The sequence below is a fragment of the Lissotriton vulgaris genome, chromosome 12 (assembly GCF_964263255.1).
Source record: "Lissotriton vulgaris chromosome 12, aLisVul1.2, whole genome shotgun sequence".
NCBI lineage: Eukaryota > Metazoa > Chordata > Amphibia > Caudata > Salamandridae > Lissotriton > Lissotriton vulgaris.
Genome location: NC_141700.1, coordinates 25,904,067 through 25,920,161, shown reverse-complemented (window position 1 = coordinate 25,920,161; position 16,095 = coordinate 25,904,067). Strand labels below are relative to the sequence as shown.

Sequence of the window (16,095 nt, the reverse complement as noted above, 5' to 3'; positions counted from 1 at the left end):
CACCCTGGTGAAGCCTATGTTTAGGCAAACCGCTTTGACTGTAAAAGGAATGGAATAAAGGAGAAATTACAAACAGTGACCCGATGCAACCTGTTTCTTTTAGTACTGTGCTTGAATTATTTATAAAGTTCTAGCCTCTGGTATCAGTTTTTCAAAGAAAATAAAGACCTAAATTATTACAGTACTTGGACGATTGGTTAGTCAAAACGCTGTCCATTTGTGCAGCACAAGCATCTACTGTGCCCTGCACAACACTGTTCAATGAATTAGGCCTTACCCTGAATCCAGAAAAGTCAGTCTTGCATCCTTCAGAAACTATCACTTTCCTAGGGGCAACACTCGACACAACCCTCAAAAGCATATCCATCTCTCGAGAGACAATTAAAACTAACGTCCTGAGCAAAGCTGATAGAAAAATTTATCTTTCAGTTTGCCTTAACAAATCCCTATTGGAGATGTCATCCTGCTTCCCCCTAGTTCCATTCCCCAGTCTAAGGATGCTTCCGCTAAACTTTCATATAATTTCTGGAATCTCAGTCCAAACCAGAAGCATCCATATACTTAAAATAGTCCAGATAAACTTTGCGAACAAAACTAAAAATATGGTAGTTGATTGTTGCTGCCGGAGGAATGCGTTGGAGTAAACTGGAAGTGGAGTAACAACCGGACAGACATGTTCGTTTGAATGAAGCTAGGGGCCTCCGGTGTGCTAACAGAGCTCTCGTCTGGATGATGGAAAAGAAGCTAGTTTAACACATGACTTTACCCCAGAGAGCGCCTGTCGACTTTAAACTACCATATTTTTATTCTTGTTCGCAACAAGAGACGGATACCACTTTGACCTACTTTTGAATTCGAGAAGATTTTCGCTGTTTGCAAAGTGACTCACAGATTCAAGTCACTTATTCGTTTATCTGGACTGTTTTATCCGGTTACGAAGTATATGGATCCTTCTGGTTTGGACTGAGATTCCAGAAATTATATGAAAGTTTAGCGAAAGCCGTGAAAAAGTCGCGAAAAATATATGGCGACGAAACACGTGTTGGCTGTACCTGGTACCTGTACCAATGTTGTAACCCAAGAACATCTGTAACGAAGATTGATTGCTGGACAGAATACACTTTATGAAGTTTCTGCATTAAATAAGTTTGTTGGTTGGGCTCAATCAGCTATTTACTTGGTTGTCCGCTGTGCTCTGTCTGTTTCTTAATTGTTGAGATACTCGGAGGGATCTGATTGTATTGGGTGATACGGTGGGTGGCACAGTATCAGACATAGAGCACGCTATAAAGAAAATGTATCCGAATATACATTATTGCTAACATCAGGCAGAGGTGCTGGTTGTTCTTTTGTTTACCGCATTGCCACCGTTGCTTTGTTTACTTAAGGATTCTTCCTCCCCAGGCGCAACTCGACAAGGCAACAGGACCCTTTGATGATCTACTCACTGTCACTCCAGCCATGGTTAATGCCCTGTCATGGTGGATGCTTTGAAAAAATGTGTTAGTCTGTCTCTTCAACCAGAGCATACATTCTCCATTGGTCATAACTACCACTGCCTCCCTCGAAGGTTGGAGAGTATACCTTCAGGACTTGCAAGTCAATAACTGTTGGCAGAAGCCTCATCTTCTGAATATCAACTTGTTGATGCTCAAGGCAGTCCATTTTGCCTTACAGGCTTTCCTTCCAAGAATCAGGAACTCAGTGGTACCCACCTGAATGGACAGAACAACCATAATGCACTACATCAACAGGCAAGGCTGTATTAGATCATGACTCTTCTCTCAAGCGGCAGTGCATCTGGGAGTGGGCTATTTGCAACCGAGTGTCCTTACAAGCAGATCATGTACCTGGAATCCAAAACCCGATAACTGACACATTAAGTAGACGAAGGTCATCCTGTCATGAATGGGAACTCGATCAGGAAATGCTCAACAACATTTTTCTCAAGTGGGGCAAGCCATGTGTCGACCTTTTAGCTACTACCAAACCCCCCCCCCCCACCCCCCCCACCCCCCCAAAATTGCAGATCTTTGCAAGTTGGCGTCACCATCTTGGATCTTGGGGGAATGCATTTTCGATGTTGTGGTCCAGCATATTTGCTTACACCTTAACTCCCATTCCTCTCTTCCCAAGAGTCCTCATGAAGATAAAGGCTGAACCATGCAGGATGAGTCTCATAGCCCTGTCCTGGCCACACCCCTTCTTTCGGAGAAACCACACATTCAGTTGGAACTGCTTCTATCTCTTAACACCTTGGCTGCTTTGAGTTTTCCCCTCCTATGCTGAGCTTTGAGTTTCCCCATTGTTCATGACGAGCTCAGCTCGTCAAAAGCACAGTTCAACCGTGCCTCATGATGAGCTGAGCTCGTCATGAGCAGCGAAGGGGTTAATGATGTCAGGGCCAAGTATTGCATCCGAATCCAAAATCCCTTAATTTATCGGCCTGGCTCCTGAGCACATTGAGTTCACCCATCTGAATTTATCTTCAGAACCCATCTGAACTTATCTTCAGACTGCAGGAAAATACTATTCAGAGCCTGAGTGGAGAGTACTAATGAGAACCATCGTCTTAAGTGGAAGCGTTTTTGCCTTTGGTGCCATGAGCTAACGTACATCTGCTCATTTCCTTGCCTCAAGAGATTCTCCCTTATCTCCTGCACTTGGCAAGATCAGGATTGGCGCCCTCATCCATCAAGGCCCACTTGGCATCTACCTCCTGCTTTAGGAGATCTATTTTGTCTTCTTTATGGTCCGATAGAATTGTTAAGCAATTCCTCAAAGGTCTCTTCAGGATCTTTTCCACCAGTAAGACCTACTCCACCACTTTGGCAGCTCAATACTGTTTTCTCACAGCCTATAATACAGCAGTTTGAACCCTGTTATAGAGCTGATCTGAAGTTAATTTCCAGGAAAGTTGCTTTCCTTTAAATCTGCCAGACTCACACGAGTGAGCGCAATTCAAACCCTCAACATTCAGGAATCTTTCCTACAATTCCCAGATGATTGAGTGGTTCTTTGTACGAACCCTAAGTTCATTCCTAAAGTCCCTTCAGACTTTCATGTGAATGAGCCTCTCGTCCTATGAATTTTTTTTTAAGTAAGGTACTTTCCATTGAATCTCCAGTACTATTCTCTATCGTCATCAAGCAGCGGGTAAACCTCTACAGGCGTTGGTGCACGCCCTGTCTACCAGAACTGTTTCTGCCTCAACTGCCCTGTTTGTTGGTGTCACTGCAGGAGTTCTGCTCTGCAGCTACCTGGAAGAATATGCACACCTTTGCCTGGCATTACTACTTGGACTCTGCCGGTAGCAGCGACACAGAAGTTTGTCAGGCGGTACTGTGACATCTTTTCCAGTAACTGAGATTTCCTTTTCTTTCTACCATCCTTTTCTAGCTTTGCACTTTGTTCTTTGTACTGTATTCTAGTTAGTTGTGTGTGTGTTTGTGTGTGTGTGTGTATGTATGTATATATATATATATATATATATATATATATATATATATATATATATATATATATATATATAGTACTTACTGAGTTAAGATGTTTATGTATGTTGCACATACTCGACACTTGGAAAAAATAATAATGTGCTAGATAACGGCTATCTAATCTGACTCAAGCATTTGAATCTATGAAAGTTTCATTACTGTAATAAGAAAATAAGTTAAACCTGTAACTATAGGAATTTCATAGATTCACATGCAATCCACCCTCCTTCCCTTGGAAGCTCACCTTATTTCTCTCTGTTTTATGGGTGTATCTCCTACACTCAATGCTTTGGAAATCTGAGGTACTGGAGCTTCTCACCAGTGTGTTCTAGAGGGTAAGGCGATCTGTGTGGTTCAAATCTGTTTGGCATCTTTTTAAAACAATGGTATGTTGGAAAATGAAGGGGGGTTGCTAGTCTGTTTTACTTTGCATTGCTATTATAATATACCATGAGAATCCCTCTCGACGACAGGGAATGATTCAAGCATGTGAATCTATGAAGGATTCCAATACTGGAGAACTACAGTTATAGGTAAATAAGATGGATATTATTAGCAAGTGGGACAAGCTCTGTGCAAAACAGGATTTTTAGTATTTGTTAACCATGGTCAGTTGCGCTAAGTTGTAAGAAAATGTAGGTTTGTCTTTTAATATATTAATTTTTTTCAATTCTCGTTTCCCTCCCAAAGCTGTACAGAGAGGCCGAATTCCACCTTCACATGCCAGCATGAGCCCAAACCCAATACCGGGCTCGGATTACTTCAATGGGCAGCAAGTTTCAGAACTCATTTCCCAGCTCCTGCGTGCCGAGCCCTACCCAGCAGCACGCTACGGCACCCAGTATACACAGCAAGGCAGCGTGATGGGCATCGACAATATTTGTGAGCTGGCAGCCCGGCTACTCTTCAGTACTGTGGAGTGGGCAAGGAACATTCCCTTCTTTCCTGACTTGTCGGTCTCAGACCAGGTGGCCCTGCTGCGCTTGAGCTGGAGCGAGCTGTTCGTCTTGAATGCGGCGCAGTCGGCGCTGCCACTCCACATGGCGCCCTTGCTGGCGGCCGCAGGGTTCCATGCCTCTCCCATGTCTGCAGACCGTGTCGTGTCTTTTATGGACCAGATTCGAATCTTTCAGGATCAGGTGGAGAAACTCAACAGATTGCAGGTGGATTCTGCTGAATACAGCTGCCTAAAAGCCATTGCACTTTTTACGCCAGGTTAGTGGAATTTTGAATTAGAATTAAGAGTGATGCCCTAAAAAAAATATCTACAACCTATGAATTATTTCCATGCAGTCACTAAAGCATCATTGGGTAAAGTCATTGTAGGTAGTAAATGTATTGTATGATTGGGGGATAAGCATTGAAGCGGCATTGGTAAACTCGCTGAAGCATCATTTTGTACATTTATGACATTATCGGGCAATGACATTGAAGCCTCTGCACGGAGATTGATCAATTGAACTCATTTGAGATTTCATGGTTCACCTCTGGCTTGTGGCTGGGAGGCGGGTCAGTGCTTGCAGCTGCAATGGTCGTGAAGTGAACACTGGAATTGTGTGGCAGTCGAGCACCAAGTCCAAATGGCAGCATGATCAGGCTACTTTGGAAGCCTCTCAGTGGGATACTCTGCAATGTTTCTAGAGAAGGCGAATGTGAGCTTTGTTGGATTCGGGTTGCTATTTCGAAACGTCTGCTACGTTAACGAGTCTGTCGTCACCGAAACCTCTTATGCCAAAGAAGCATTCGTCCTACCCTGCTGAAATGACTTTTACATTTGTTAGGATTGTCTTTATGCTGCAACGAAAGCACTTCCTCAGTCAATCAGGCGTGGCATGAATACTGTCTAAACCAAAGGTTTACTTCTGATCTGTTTATCATGTGAGCTTATCTGTCCATAAGTGACACGGTAAGTATGGTAAAGTCCATTGAGCCACGCGCAGAGCTTTTTACTTCAGTCAATTTAGATCCGTTCGTCCTCTAAATCTTCTTCTGGTTTACACCTGCAGATCATTGAATATAAACCCGGTGCCACGGAATAATGGTTGCAAGAATCGCGCAATGCTAGGGGCCCCGAGAAGCACGCATGCTTCTCTACTCGTGCTCACCTTTTGCTTTAACGCTTGAAAACGTAATCGAAATCCTGCAGCGCACCCTGGTGGCTTCTTGATAGTACTAACCCGCAGCCCTGAAAAATTGAACGGCGCATAATTATTTCTTCACTCTTCCCAGATCGCAGCGATTTGGAACATTGCCTTCAATGTGAGTGAGTGACACTTCCGGTTCCACTCTAAACTCACGAGCCAACTTGTTCCCCTGTGGAACACGATGAGCATTGTTTTTGGTGCCCTGGAGAGCAGAGCTTTGCAAGTCGAACGGCTTTAGCCTGTCTTGATTTTTCGGATGGGTCGCGGTTGCTACTACCTGTGGTTTTTTTTTCTTAACCGTTTAAAATATTTTTCTTCCTACGTTGCAGTTTTTCCCCAGCGGTTAAGCAAACCATTTCTACTCTTATCATAATTTGTACAAAATTCTGTAATATCTTGCACCATAGTCTGTCCACTGGTAACGTTCTGAATCCTAGGATATTCATTGATAGCAACGGACATAGTATATATGGAACACTTCCAGGCCACACATTAGTATGTGAAGTATTTTTTATACAAATATGAATTCTGGCATTCCCATATACAATGGCAACCTGTATAACCTATGCATGCTAGCCTTTGTTTCCCCCCAATTTACGATTGTACTCCTAAAACAGCACAAGCCACTCACACCAGAGCAATGAATAATCCAATGGTCAACTGTGCAAGGCTGGACAGAGAAAGACGAGTAGTTTGATGGTCCGAATGTAAAGCATAGCTGAAAATGCGCTCTATTGCTTCAAGGAAACAAACCGGTTCTCTTTTTGTTCGTCTGGCAGATGCCGGTTAGCCACGGTTCTTTTTAAAGGAGCAAATACTAGTACAGTATTAACTGAAAAATTATTAATATTACACTTTCATGACAGATTATACAAGATCCGTAAAGGAATCACTCCTAAATAAAGGATCAGAAGTGTTGTGAGACTGTGATATTCCTAATGGTCGTAACAAACATGGTAGAGAGATCTGGAATGGTGAACAGTACTCCACATGAAGAAGAGCAGAAATTTCAAACACCCAGTCTCCACACCGACCATTGCAACAGGTGTATCACTCTAGGGAGGGCGTGCACATTTGGAGAATTTCCATTAATCAGAGGGTGTATGATACAGGAAGAAGCAGAACTCCAAACTGTGTTCTTAGCACTAAAGGTCTTTGAAAGACATGTAACTGGCAGCAAATACCGACAAACAATATCACGATTAACTTTCTCCAGCAATGCATCTAACATAGTCCCCTTCTTGCTTTATCCACATTGTTGTTTTTTTAAAAATATTTGTATTTGCATTTTGTTTATTACTCAACAGTGCAGTCATGTAATTGGCAATATTTATCCCCCTACTCCCTCTCCCGCCCCTCCACAATCTTATTTTTCTGTTACATTTCATATAGTACACGTGCAATGTCCAATCATCCGATAAACAGGTATCTCTCGGTACCCCCTCCCTCCGGTGCCAGTGTGGCCTTGTAGCTTGGTAGTGAGCTCCTCTCTCTCCCAGTCCCCCATACAGCCCATGATAGTGTCTCCACCTGGACCAAACCCTATGAAACTTTCTAGGACACCCCCTAGATTTATAGGTCACTCTCTCTGCAGCCATGTAGAGGTCAAGCCCTCTTCTCCACTCCAACTCCGGGGGAGTCGGTGACCCCCAATGTTTCACTATGTCTCTTTTGGCTACTACTAAAGCCAATACCAGGAAGATTAGGAGAGGTCGTGGAAGGTCCACGTCATTAGTCATTCCCAGTAAAGCCAACTTAGGCTCCTGTGCTAGCGGAACCTCCAATATCTCCCACAGTTCCGTGAAGATGTGGTTCCAGTATGTTTGAATCACCTCACATGTCCATAGTATATGGTAAAAATCTCTGCCTTCCCTATGGCATCGGAGGCATCTGGTGTCCTCTGTTTTCCCCATTTTATGGAGCCTCACCCTGTCATAATAAGTTCTGTGGAGCACGTTGTATTGGATGAGGCGGAGCCTGGACTTAATCGCCACTTCTCGGGGGTGCATCAACACTATGTCCCAATCTAGGTCATCAAGTGCTCCCACTTCACCCTCCCAGGTGTTTCTGAGTTTCGCTAAATCCCCTAGCATATTGTTGGTTAGAGTTTTGTAGGTGAGTGAGACTGCCTTTCCCCGCGTCTGTTCCTGCAAGAGCCTGCCCTCCAGTGGTGCATATTCTGGGATTCCCGACAAGTGTATGTTCTGTGCTCTCCAGACATGGCGCAACTGGGTGTACTTGAAGAGCTGTGAGTTTTGGAGCCCAAACTCTGACTTCAGGGCCTGAAAGGACTTTAATTCCCCCTTAGTGATCACATCTCCAATAGTAGAGATCCCAATGTCGTCCCACCGTTTAAATCCTTTGAGTTTATTAAGTTCGGTTAGCCACGAGCAATGCCATAGTGGCGTCTGCCGGGTGGGTGTCTTCTCCCAGCCTGTACGTTTCGTGGCCTTGTTCCATGCACGTAGTGTTATAAGAGTCGCTGGAAGCAGTGTCTTCCGTAGGGAGCCTCCGTATAAATAATACAGTAGATTATGCGGGACAGTTTGTTGTTCTAGGGCATATGTGGGATGGTCTGCTTTGGTATGTAGCCATTCATTAATTGGAGTCATGTGTTCCGCCCAGTAGTAGGCTTCTATGTTCAGGAGTGAGATACCTCCACTATATTGGTGCCTTTGGAGAGTGGTCCGTGCAATTCTAGGTTGTTTACCTAGCCAGAGAAAGGCCCTGAGATCTGAGTGGATCTTGTGCAGCAGCGTCTCCGGGAGTGCATAGTATTCGTTCTGCAGGGCGTATAAATATTTTGGGAGAATAATCATTTTGTACATGGCCGCTCGGCCTAGGAGTGTAAGTGGTAGCTGTCTCCAGCGCTCCATATCAGCATTAGAATTCAGCATGATCCTCTCTATATTTTTCTGTAGCGAGAGTTTCTTATCTAGGGTGATGTAAATCCCGAGATATTGGAAGCCCTCCGTTGTTTTAATCAGTTGCTTGGGCAAAGTAGTCAAGCGGTCGCTGCCCCCGGGGTCGTATAGTATCGATTTATGCCAGTTAATTTTGTATCCGGAGTAATCACCTAGCGTTCCAATTCCATGAACAGCTCCGGGACAGTGGCCTCCAGGTTGGTGATGTACAGGAGCACATCATCCGCGTAAATCTTTATCCACATTGTTGAGCTGAAAGTTGTGCAGTACGTTTCATAAGCAGTGCAAGGCACATCGTAGCCTCTCAAGGTTTCAAATAAAGTCTCCTTAGAAGCTTTCTCTATACTGTGAGCCAGAAAAACTTTGTTGTCCTCGGGCCTTTCCTTCACCTGTTGAGTGTTCACAAGAGTGATGGCAGAGGTTGTTGCCAATCTTTGGCGGTTGGAAGTTCCTATATTTCAATACTTAATTGACTGACTACTAACGGTGTGCGCACTGGGAGGAATAGACCTCTGGGTGATGGTGGATCCCGTAACATTGTTGAGTGTCACCATAAATATGCCAAAGTCCTGTCTGGTTTCCTGACAGAGGCATCCAAGTGCAGCAATCCTGGATGCGGCGAGGTGCCTTTACCCCCCACCTCAGCGAGTCCTGAATAGTAAGGCTATGATACAATGTTTTCAGTCACTCCTCGATCTCGTTGAGGATTGCTCTGGGGTTATTGGTCTCTAGGCCATGTGCACTTGTGGGTTCTCCAATAAAACCTGAAATACCAGTAGGTTCAGCATCAAGGCTGCCTCTATTGAGGTCTAGAAAGAAACTGCCCAAGATGTACAGGGTGGCTGACCTCTCGCAATATATCCTACTGTACACTGCTGTCATTATCCCACTCAAAAGTGACAGCGGTGATGGGTGTATCACTACTGAGTTTATTGTGGGTGTCATTTGGGGGAGGTGGCTATCCGATTTTTCTAGTCTCCAGCAGAGAGCCAGCTCTGCACCGATTTAATGGAGCTTCGGGCAATTTGTTTGGCCATGGAGGCTTTCGATAAATCCATCAAGGGAAAACTGGTGCAGGTTTTCACAGATAGCTGCACCACCATGTGGAACGGCAACAAGCAGGGCATAATGGGCTTCTAAGCTCTGTAGTAAAAAGCTTTACATCTCTATGTCTGGCTGGAGCAGCAGAACAACTTTTTTGTGGCCAACCACCTGGCTCTGGCACTAAATGCCAGAGTGGACAAATTGAGCAGATGTCACCTAGCAGATCATTAGTGGCAACTACATTCAAAGGTTGTGTGTGGCATGTTTAATTGGTGGAGGAAACTGACTGACCTATTTCTTACTGTCTGACGCACATTGTCAGTGGTTTAGCAAATTGGAGCTTCCATGAGAAAACGTATTTGAGAATGAGTGTAAATGTAATGAGGACTTGTGTATGACTTCCTGCAACTAACTCTTCTGCCCGAGTTCTGAAGAAGATCAAGAACAGTTTGGCCCAGTTCATCCTAATTGTCCCAGGCTGGGCTAGGAGAGTGTGGTACCAAAACTTGTGAGCATGAGCATCTGTCCAATCGGGCTACCATTTCGAGAGAATGTCCTATCTCAGCAACAGGGCAAGGTCCTTCATCCAAACCCCCGTAGCTTGCACCTTCATGTATGGAGATTTAGCGACTGCAACTTAGTGCATTTGAGTTACCATCAGAGGTTGTAGATGTCATCCTTGCTGCCAGACACTGGCCCATGAACTCCATCAATACTTGGACAAGTTTGTTACCTTAAGTGATCCTCACAACATTGACCCCTTCCAGGCTAAGCTTTAAGATTTTTATTTGTTCTTTCTATAGCTCAGTAAGGTCTTGCAATGGACACTGTAAAAGGTCATTTGCTGGCCTTTTGGCCTTTGTGCTTTAGCCGGACCAGCCATCCTTGTTTGAATCACCAGTTGCAATGTGATTTATTAAAGGTTTGACACCTGTTCCCTGCCAAACAGTTTGTGATGCCCGAATGAGACCTTAGCTTGGTTTTGACATTCATTTGTACACCCTTCGACTCAATGCACAGTTATTCATAGTGTCTCCTAACTCTGAACACTATTTTCATCATTGAAATTTCTTGGCTTTTCTCGCTTGAGTGAGTTGCCGGGACATTTGATAAAACTCTGATGCCACCTTCTACAGCTGTGCAAAAGGAGCAGAGAAATGACAGTTGCAGTGTATATCAGGATGAGCCAGCAAAGAAAAAAAAGCTTCTCTCCACAGTGTCTAGAATGGCGAGCCTTCTAACAGGTTATGCAGCTCCAGATTCCCACCTCTCTGAGAAGAATCGCCTCCTCTTCATGATCGAAGAAAAGAGGACTCTGTCAGGTCGCCCGGCTCTCTACCTATCAGAGTTTACCTGGTGATTTGTCTTTTCATGAGTTTATAGACCGGGTAGCTCAAACTGAATTGAGATGTCAGTTATTTTCTAGACTCGAAAGACCCCCTATGGGTGCTCTTGTGGCGGATATACTAGAACCCACTATGCATAACTTTCTGGCACTTAGTTCTACCAAGCTTGTTGACCGCTGTCTTATGGAAAAATAAAAGGCCTCCAGAATTGTATCCTCTCGAGCAATATCATCTGCTAATTCATTAATATTGTCTGCCCGACAGAATTGCTTTAATGCCCCTGGATCATCATTCTCCACTCAACAAAGAAAGTAGAACAATAAACTCTGTTGGAAAGAGAGTATGTACAACTTTAGCTACACCTGAGGGTTGCAAGTTCCACCACCCGTCTAAGCTTTATGGTGCTTAGAAGTGTTCTTAACCAGGTTCCTGAGAAGGATCCAAAGATTTCCTTTAAGAGACTATGATCATACTGGGCCAGATCATCAATGTATCCAAGGAATCCGCTGATTTGGCAGCATGGGACATCTGTTATGGCATGGCATCTCTTTAATAAGCAATAGACTCTTAGACTCGCACCATTAACTCCGGGACTGCCTACTAATAGTTGGTAACTCCTAGATCGCTAGGAATGGCTGCTAGCTCTGTTTTTGCCATGGATGTCTTTATTAATAGAATTTTATAGCAAATGTGTAATTTATTTTCTTTCAAATCACGTTCATCCACCTTTTGTTTTACAGATGCTTGCGGTCTTACAGATCCTGTACATGTGGAGAGTTTGCAGGAGAAAGCTCAAGTTGCGCTCACGGAGTATGTTCGTGCCCAGTATCCTTCTCAGCCCCAGCGCTTTGGACGCCTATTGCTGCGACTCCCCGCACTGCGAGCTGTACCAGCTGCTTTAATCTCCCAACTTTTCTTCATGAGACTTGTTGGCAAGACACCGATTGAAACACTGATCAGGGATATGTTGCTGTCTGGCAGCTCTTTTAACTGGCCATATGCAGCAAGCCAGTAGTAGTACCTTGGGGGATACATGTGAAACGTTTGCCATATCTGGAATTTCTTTGCTGATGGCCTGTAAGTGACTTTCTGTCTAGGAGAATGTAAAAAAAAATGTACAATGCCAAACTTGTTATAGGATCCCAGGAGCTGCTGTGAAGCGAACCTTTCTTCGAAGAGGGAGTCACTGCAATTTACATTGGACTTAATGAATTCCTTCTCCCATACTTGTAGATCTTTTCATCCTTTACGGTCTGAGTACCAATGTCGGAACCTTCTTAGGTTGGAGGCCATGTTTCATTATGGAACTCGTTTGATGTGGTATTTGCCAAACTGTTCTTGGAAGGGCTGATTTACACCCATCTGTTCGATCCTCCAACTACAAAACGCATTGTGCACCTCTGTCGGGTTTTTCCTGTTAGACAGCCTAGGCTGGTCATAGATGAAGAAAACGATAAAACTGTCAATGTACAAAGGATCCTGAAGCAATTAGAAGGCTTGGAATCTGATGACCTGCAATCCTGCAGAATTAGGTTGGACTTCGAGAAACCATAGTAAACCGGATGAAATCTGTGTACCACTTGTTCTAAACTCTTCTCTTGCAGATTTCTTGTTCAGAAAGACAGCGGGTGTAGTGCCTGAGGAGGATTAAGCTATACTTTAAAACACCTTCTTGATCTTGGTGGTACTAAAGCTGGAGGGCGATCCAAAGGTGCATGGCTAGTTATTCTGGCATTCTGTTAAGGCTGCATACTTGCATTTGTCTGGACACTTGTTAGAATTGACTGTCAGACTAGTCTAGATAGCGGTACATTTTAAGTCCTGGCGAGATGGCCCCTGAAACCTTAATGTGTAAAAAGCACTATTTCATGACACTGCAAGGAAGTTACAGCCTTGGTGGTAAGGGAGCAAAGTAAGAGTTTATATTGGACCCACCTTCCCCTTATTAGGGGCACTTTTCCTGAATGATCTAGCCTGTGCTTACTATGCCCAGGTTAACTCGTCCTGTTATCTGAAGCTGACTTTAAACTTCACAGGCACTTACTGCTGAGGTTAAGAGTATGTGGGGTTTTTTTAATCGTCGCACTGCTAAAAGGTGAAAGAGACCGCCATAGAAAGGAGTTCGAAAAACAGCTACTCATGTGGGAATCATTTAAACATTGTGCTCTGAAGCATCTGCTGAGATTTACTATGTTTGGAAAAGAGTCTCCAGGTACTTTATAAAAGGAAAAAGACTTAGGCTTTCCTTCCTGAGGAAAAAGTTGTTTGATATGGGTGGGTCTCATTAATTAGAGGTGCTACTGTATGGAAGCCGCAGGTTTGACATACTTACCTACTCAGCAAGTTACAACTGGCCCATTGGGGAGCCCTATCATGGTTACGCATAAATGTAACCCTTGCCATAAAAAGCAAGTTTTCATCCCAGAAGCCTTTTGTTGTGTGAGGAAATTGTGTCCATCACAAAAATCTCATTCGCTTTTGTCAGCTTTCTTGAGCACCTGTTATGGGTCCTATATTGGCAGCCCATTATAAATGACCGTAGCAGACTTTCTTATGCATGGGTGAAAATAATGCATCCTTTTCAAACCTCACCAGACGCACAGCACTGAGATATTATATTTCACCCCCGCCCAAGATAGCACGTCGCAGAAAGGCCCCTAGCAGCAGTATGTCAGATAAATGTAGTTTAGTCTGCTGAGCAAGGCAGTGGCCAGGCAGCACTTCTTCCTTCTTGTTCTCTCGTGACCTATGTTTGAGTGTACATGTTTATCTTATAGAAATGGATTTTCAGAATTTCTATATTACTATTGACTTCCTTCCAATTTGTTTTGTGTACAGCGTAAAGACCAGAATTTATAAATGAAAAAGTATATAGCCTAAATGCAATGCAGTGTAGATAAGTCAGTTCTGCTGGAGGCTGTACATTGGAAATCTGAGTGCAGAATTTTATAGTAGGTCTGATACTGCACAAAACCGCACTTCATGTGTATAAAACTTTACTGTATCTGACAGAGTGGAGAAATTAATAGAATTCAGGCACGTTGTGTTTTTTTTTTGTGTGGAAGGAGGTTGTTTGTTACTGGACTAAAATACTTGTCTCATGGTGGAAGCTGCTATGTTAATTTCTAGAGGGCAGCTGTGCAAATATGAGCCAGGTCTGTCGTGATAGAGTTGTTGCTTGTCATTTCAATGTTTTGAGTGGAGCAAAATGGGCTGGCTTACATCTGCTTTAGTCAGAAAATACCTCAATTTACATGTTCATTTATCCAGGTAGAAAGAGTATGCCTTTAAGGTGGTCAGACTCGCTTACGTGACAAGTAACGTAAAGGGACTTTATAGGTAAAGTTCCTAGTCATTAGGTATGATTTCTATACCGTATCTGACCACCAGCACTATGGATTGAAGATGTTAAATCTGTTCTTTTGATGATAGTAGATCAAGAACTACTCCCTGAATTCTAGTATGATACGTCTCCTAAGGTAGAAAAGATTGGTGAGAGAATAGAATGAGGCGGAATTTACTGACGCTGAGCTTTAAATTCACTAAGTAAGCTGACCACTTTAACTTGATTCACAAGCACAAAAATGTCTGCCTTCACTTGCATCATTTATATTTCGTTGTCCCTGGCTAATTTGAAGCATTTAAATCAAGTTCAAGGTTCTTAAAAAAATAAAGTTGGTTTGCATGCATTACCTGCATGCGTCACGGTTACATTAACAAAGTACATTTCAGCCCATAGACATGACTAGTTAACAGCAGCATTGATGTTTTATGGCAATGCCATAATCCGCATGATTCATCCATTTTTGACAAACAGCACCAGTTTCTTCTCTACCACTGTTCTTTGCTTGAACAGCTTCGGATCCAAATGTGACCCTGTTAATATCCATTTTATATCGATAGATTTCATTTCTGAAAGGTTACTTTGGATCCAGACTATTGACCTCGAACTGGATATTAACTTGCAAAGAAATCGGTGATTAAAATGTCCAAATTGCAATGTTCTTGCCTGTAGATTATGCGTTACAAATGTCTCCTGCCTAGGTCTTTAAATCTGTCCTTTTCATTTTCCATATTAGACAATGTCATTGCTTCTCAGGGTTATTGACTTTGCTAAACAACAGTGAGGTGATACAGGATGTAAAGGTAGAACGTGAAATTGTAGACGCTTATTGAAGTATTTTATTTAGTGACTCTTGCTCCGATTAATGCACCCATCCTCCTCAAATGAACTGAAGACATTTCTGATCTAGAAAATAGTTTACATGGTTACCACTGCATTGCAGAAGACAGAGTGAGTTCCTGCAGCATTGAAAGCTGCAAAGATAATAGAAATTGAAGAAAGTGGTGTCTTTTTTTTGTTTTTGTTTTACATACCTGATTGAATGTCTTACAATTAACCACTGTGCTAATGCCAAAAACAGTTTGACGGGGTACAGCCAAAGATTAAGCATAGTAATAAAACCTTGTTTTTACACCGGCTAGTGACTCCCTTGTGTTTGGGAATGCTGGTGTGGTCTAAAACCCAGCATGTCCAGGGACATAGGCTCCATCGCAGATTATTTTTTGTGTGCATTAACCAGCATGTTGAGTTGGACGGGAAAAAATGATATTTAAAAAAAAATTCTATGGAGGATTCTCTGAGGACGTTTGGATGCTAGATGTTAACTTTGTTGCAGGACAATGTCTCAAAGAAGATTGGGGAAATATTGAAAATCCCATGCTACACAAGTTTCCCTTGGGATGATCACAAGCTTTGTTTGCCAAGTGATTACATAGAGGATGATGTTTGTGTGTATTCATGCATCTTTGTGCAAGAAAATAAAATGTAAAAAACATTTCTGTTGGGCACACTATCAAGCAGAGCCCTCAAGGGGTGTATGAGGAAAAATATCAAAACACTGAAAGATGTTGTCAGTATGGATTAGGGGGACAGAACCATTGATTATGATTGATTTGGATAAGGAGGCTCAGAGCTAATCTTCTGAAGCAGCGTTCCTAGAGGTAAACATTCTTAAAGATCTCAATGAACCTTCTTGAAAGAGGGAGCTCCTAAGGATGAATTTTCAGATCAACCCCAAAAATAATTTAGTCTAAAAACTATAAATAGTTGATGAATGAGAAAATGGAGGATACAGAG

The 16,095-nt window shown here is 43.1% G+C and overlaps 1 protein-coding gene across 1 annotated transcript in view; it reads left to right on the top strand.

The window, feature by feature from the left end:
• The window catches only part of NR2F6 (nuclear receptor subfamily 2 group F member 6), a 165,796-nt gene extending 150,360 nt beyond the window's left edge, over positions 1–15,436 (top strand). The window contains exons 3-4 of the mRNA XM_086946819.1: positions 4,188–4,712; positions 11,696–15,436. Of these exons, the coding sequence (XP_086802945.1) occupies positions 4,188–4,712; positions 11,696–11,970 (800 nt within the window). The 3' untranslated portion in view covers positions 11,971–15,436. The remainder of the gene's footprint in view (positions 1–4,187; positions 4,713–11,695) is intronic.
• Positions 15,437–16,095: the final 659 nt, after the last annotated feature.